A 3,831-nucleotide genomic window follows, 5' to 3' on the forward strand; every position below is an offset into this window, starting at 1 on the left:
TTTTTTTTTTTTTTTTTTAGTAGAGATGGGATTTTACCATGTTGGTCAGGCTGGTCTCAAACTTCTGACCTCAGGTGATGCACCACCTTGGACTCCCAACTTACTGGGATTACAGGCATGAGCCACTTAGCCTGGCCCTACCACTCTATATTTTGACTTGGAAGCTAGACCTTCTTTCTGGCCTGGGACTAGACTGCACCCAGTGAATTTCTGGATCAGGGCGAGGAGCTGCCCCTCAAGCCCTTTTGTGCCCCATTTCTCTCTGGAGCAGAGGCCAGACTTATTCCTATGCAAAGCTGGGGGAGCACACGTGGCTCCACCTGCTTCCCTGGTGTGGGTGTTGCATTGCAGGCTTCACCCCAACAGCAGAGGGCAGTAGTGGTCAGCAGGCCCAGAAGGAGGCCTGGGGTGGGAGGTCCTCCTGTAGGGAGTGGTCCCACTAACTCCACACCTAGCTCCCATAAGTCTCCTCTCCCAAATCATTTATCAGGCTGTTACTGACTGTCCTGACTCAGCTGAGTACAGCAAGGGACACAAGAATTAGCTCTCTACATCCAAGGCCTGAGTTAATGTCCCCATGTGATAGATGAGACCACAGGGGCCCTGAGAAGGGATGAATTTGCTGAGAGCCACACAGTAAGCAAGGGGCAAACAGAGATCTGAGCACTACTGTGGGGAGGCTGGGCTTATAACTTGGAGCTGCCCCTTGTAAGACAGCTATTCAAAAGGAGGTGGGCAGCCCCAAATATGAGTGATGCCCCCTGCACTTTCTGTGTGCCCACACCTGGGACATGTTCTCAGTCTAGGGCACACTCATGGCTATGCTGGGGTGACAGGACCACCTTGCCCCTGAACTCCAACACTTTTTTCAGCCCTGTGTTGCTAGGTGGGCCTTTCCTGCCCCACTAAGACTGAAATCTCCCCAGGACACAAGGTGGGCCTCCTCCTACTGCCTGTCTTCCCTTCAGCATGCCCAGCACCCGGCAGGGCTCACAGAGCTCAGGGAAGATGTGGGGGCCCGAAGGTGGAGTGTAGAGGGCGCCACAATGCTCATCTGTGCTCCGCTGAGCCCGGGCTGGGCTGTGGGATCTTCCTCCCCTTCCTCAGTTCCCTGGTGATCTGATGAGCTCCTGAGGGTACGTCCTGCTGTCCCACCTCGGGCCTTCACCCCGTGATGGTCCACTGGGAACTCCTTTCCCCAGCGCCTCTTTTCCCCTCCTTCGGCTCCATTCTTCCTCCTTAGGACACAGCCCTGGTACCTCCCACCCCCGGACTCTCACCTGGGCTCCCACAGCCTCTGGCCTATAACCCTGAACACTTCAAGAAGCAGTGTAGTCCGTTGCGGAGGGGGCCTTCAGAGCCCCACAGATCTGTGTTCAGACCTGGCTCTTCCACTGCACAACATGGGTCAGCTTGGCAAGTCTCTTAACCTGATCTGTGAAAAGGAGATGCTAACCCTTGCTCACGTGGACAGGCATGAGGCTTCAGAGACAGCACAGGGAGTGTGTGGCAGAGCAGGCAGGCAGCTAACAGCTGCCTTCACTGGGTTATTTATATCTAAGATCATTCTCCCTGTGAGATGAAGAGCACTTTGAGGGCAGGGGTGGGGTCTTTTTGGTGTCCCAGGACTTAGCATAGGTTGAAACGATGACTGGATGAATGAAGTGTCTGGGGATGGTCAGGGTACTCTGAGAAGTCTGCTCCCCACCATAAGATTCAGGAAAACATCCCTCACCCCCCATACCCAGCTGTACTCAGAAGCCCCTCCTCCCCACCTTAGCCCCATTCTTCACGCTTGCAGGGACAGCTCCACCCCAGCGACTTTTTCCCTCCTAATTACCCTTTTAAATAAAATTTATGAAGGTTTTCATAAATTTTAAAACTGATTTACACACTTTAATAAAAGCATGTGGTGGACAGGGAGTATTAGGCTGCAAATTTTCTGCAATGAAATTGACAGAAGCACATCCTGGATTATCAAGTTTGGGAGCTGCCCCCTCCCCCAGCCCCCAGGAGCTCCTGCTTGCTCGGGATTGACAAATGTGCCTCTTGCTTGGCAGACAACGGTAAGCTGGGACGGAGACAAACTCCAGTGCGTGCAGAAGGGCGAGAAGGAGGGGCGTGGCTGGACCCAGTGGATCGAGGGTGACGAGCTGCACCTGGTAGGTTCCTGGCCTGGGTCAGGCTGGGTCCTCAGAGGCCCTGGTCGTTGTTGAGGTCCAGATGGACCTTGAAAGAAGGCACTATGGCTGGGCCTTGGTTCTGTTCTGAAGCTTCTCTTCCAAGGGCCTGGAGAACATGCTTGAGTGACTTTAAAATCCAAGCAATGTGTTGTTAAGGTCTAGGCTGACCCAGTTGTCTAATCAGAGGGAAGAGGTGAGGAGGTATATCCATTAAGCATCAGCAGTGAGCTAAGCCCTTTTGCATTCTATAACTCTTTGTATTCTCTCAGAATAGGAATATGGTTCTTATTTTAGAGATGAAGACATGGAGGCTCTGAAAGGTTAGATTACATGCCCAAAGTGCACATCTAGAAATTGACAGAACCAACATTTGCTCCCAAATGATGTATATATTCACCATGCCAAATTGCGTAGGCCAAAGCCAAGAAGAATTCTCTGAGATGTGATGTCAGTCTGGGTCAGCGGGAGGTGATTCGGGAGGGGAAGCGTCAGGGGGTCCTGTTGGACAGCTCTGAGCCACATCTGTTCCACTCAGCCAGCTCTGTCTACAGGGTGCTGCAGAGCACGCCACTGTACAATTTAACTGCCTTTCCAAACAATTGGTTACTTAAACCAACTCTCGGAGAAAAATAACAGCCAACCAGTATTTTCAAAGTTCCTGCCACGAGTGTGACTCTGCTCTGGCCAATGACCAACATCCGCTTTTGTTTCAGGAGATGAGAGTGGAGGGTGTGGTCTGCAAGCAAGTATTCAAGAAGGTGCAGTGAGGCCCAGGAAGACAATTTTGTCCCAAGGAATGAGCAGTGTGGATGTGGGCCAGCATCTCCCTCTTCGCACAGCATGAGGCAAATGTCCAGCCACCCCCAGGCATCTGTTAGCAGAGTCTGTCTCTTGCCTTTGTCTCTTTTCCTTTTCTTAAAACAAAGCCATGCCAATAAAGTGATCTCTGTTCAAGACTTCTGTTCGGGGCAAGTTTCACTGCCCACTGTGCTCGCTTTTTTCCGGGGCTTCTGAGGCCAGCTTCTCCTGGTGCCACCCATGGGCAGAGGGGATAAATTCAGCCCCATGTCTTCATATTTCGTCCTGAAATTGCACCTGTGTTTCTCTCTAAGGGCATAGGCTTGGGTCTAGAATGGCAGGATGGGAGGTAGCCTGACAGTCAATCATTTGTGTATCAAGTACCTATCACATTATATATTTAATTGTGCTCAAAGTATAGTGAGTGCCACAAAAGCAGGAGAAGGTACCTTCCACCCTAGAGATCCAACTAGCAGAGAATGTCTATGTAACTGCACAGTACACGCAGGAGAAGCTTCATCATATTTGTGAATGAAATGGAGCTGAACAGGATTTTCAGCCCAATGCTTAAAATTACTTAAACATAAGTAATCACCTACTGGATTTAATTTCAGAGGTGTCATGAGAATGTCACGACCCCCAGACCATCACTCCATCTGTGGGCTGGTGTGAAGCCTTTCTTTTCACTGTGGTAGATGAAGCATAACTTGCAACTCCCCCTGAAAGAGATGGAGCAGCCTTATGTTCCCACGAAAGTGTAGGAGATTGCTAGCTGCACCTTTGCGTAAAGCAACACAAGGAAACGGAAGGAGGAGTGAGGATGTGAGAGATCATGGATAGGGAAAACAAT

The 3,831-nt window shown here is 50.8% G+C and overlaps 1 protein-coding gene across 1 annotated transcript in view; it reads left to right on the forward strand.

Annotated features, from left to right (window-relative positions):
• The window catches only part of RBP1 (retinol binding protein 1), a 25,326-nt gene extending 22,187 nt beyond the window's left edge, over positions 1-3,139 (forward strand). Inside the window, exons 3-4 of the mRNA XM_032264933.1 lie at positions 2,061-2,162; positions 2,897-3,139. Coding sequence (XP_032120824.1) covers positions 2,061-2,162; positions 2,897-2,950 — 156 coding nt within the window. The 3' untranslated portion in view covers positions 2,951-3,139. The remainder of the gene's footprint in view (positions 1-2,060; positions 2,163-2,896) is intronic.
• Positions 3,140-3,831: the final 692 nt, after the last annotated feature.

The sequence above is a fragment of the Sapajus apella genome, unplaced genomic scaffold, assembly GCF_009761245.1.
Source record: "Sapajus apella isolate SASKATOON/1434 unplaced genomic scaffold, GSC_monkey_1.0 scaffold4, whole genome shotgun sequence".
NCBI classification, from domain to species: domain Eukaryota; kingdom Metazoa; phylum Chordata; class Mammalia; order Primates; family Cebidae; genus Sapajus; species Sapajus apella.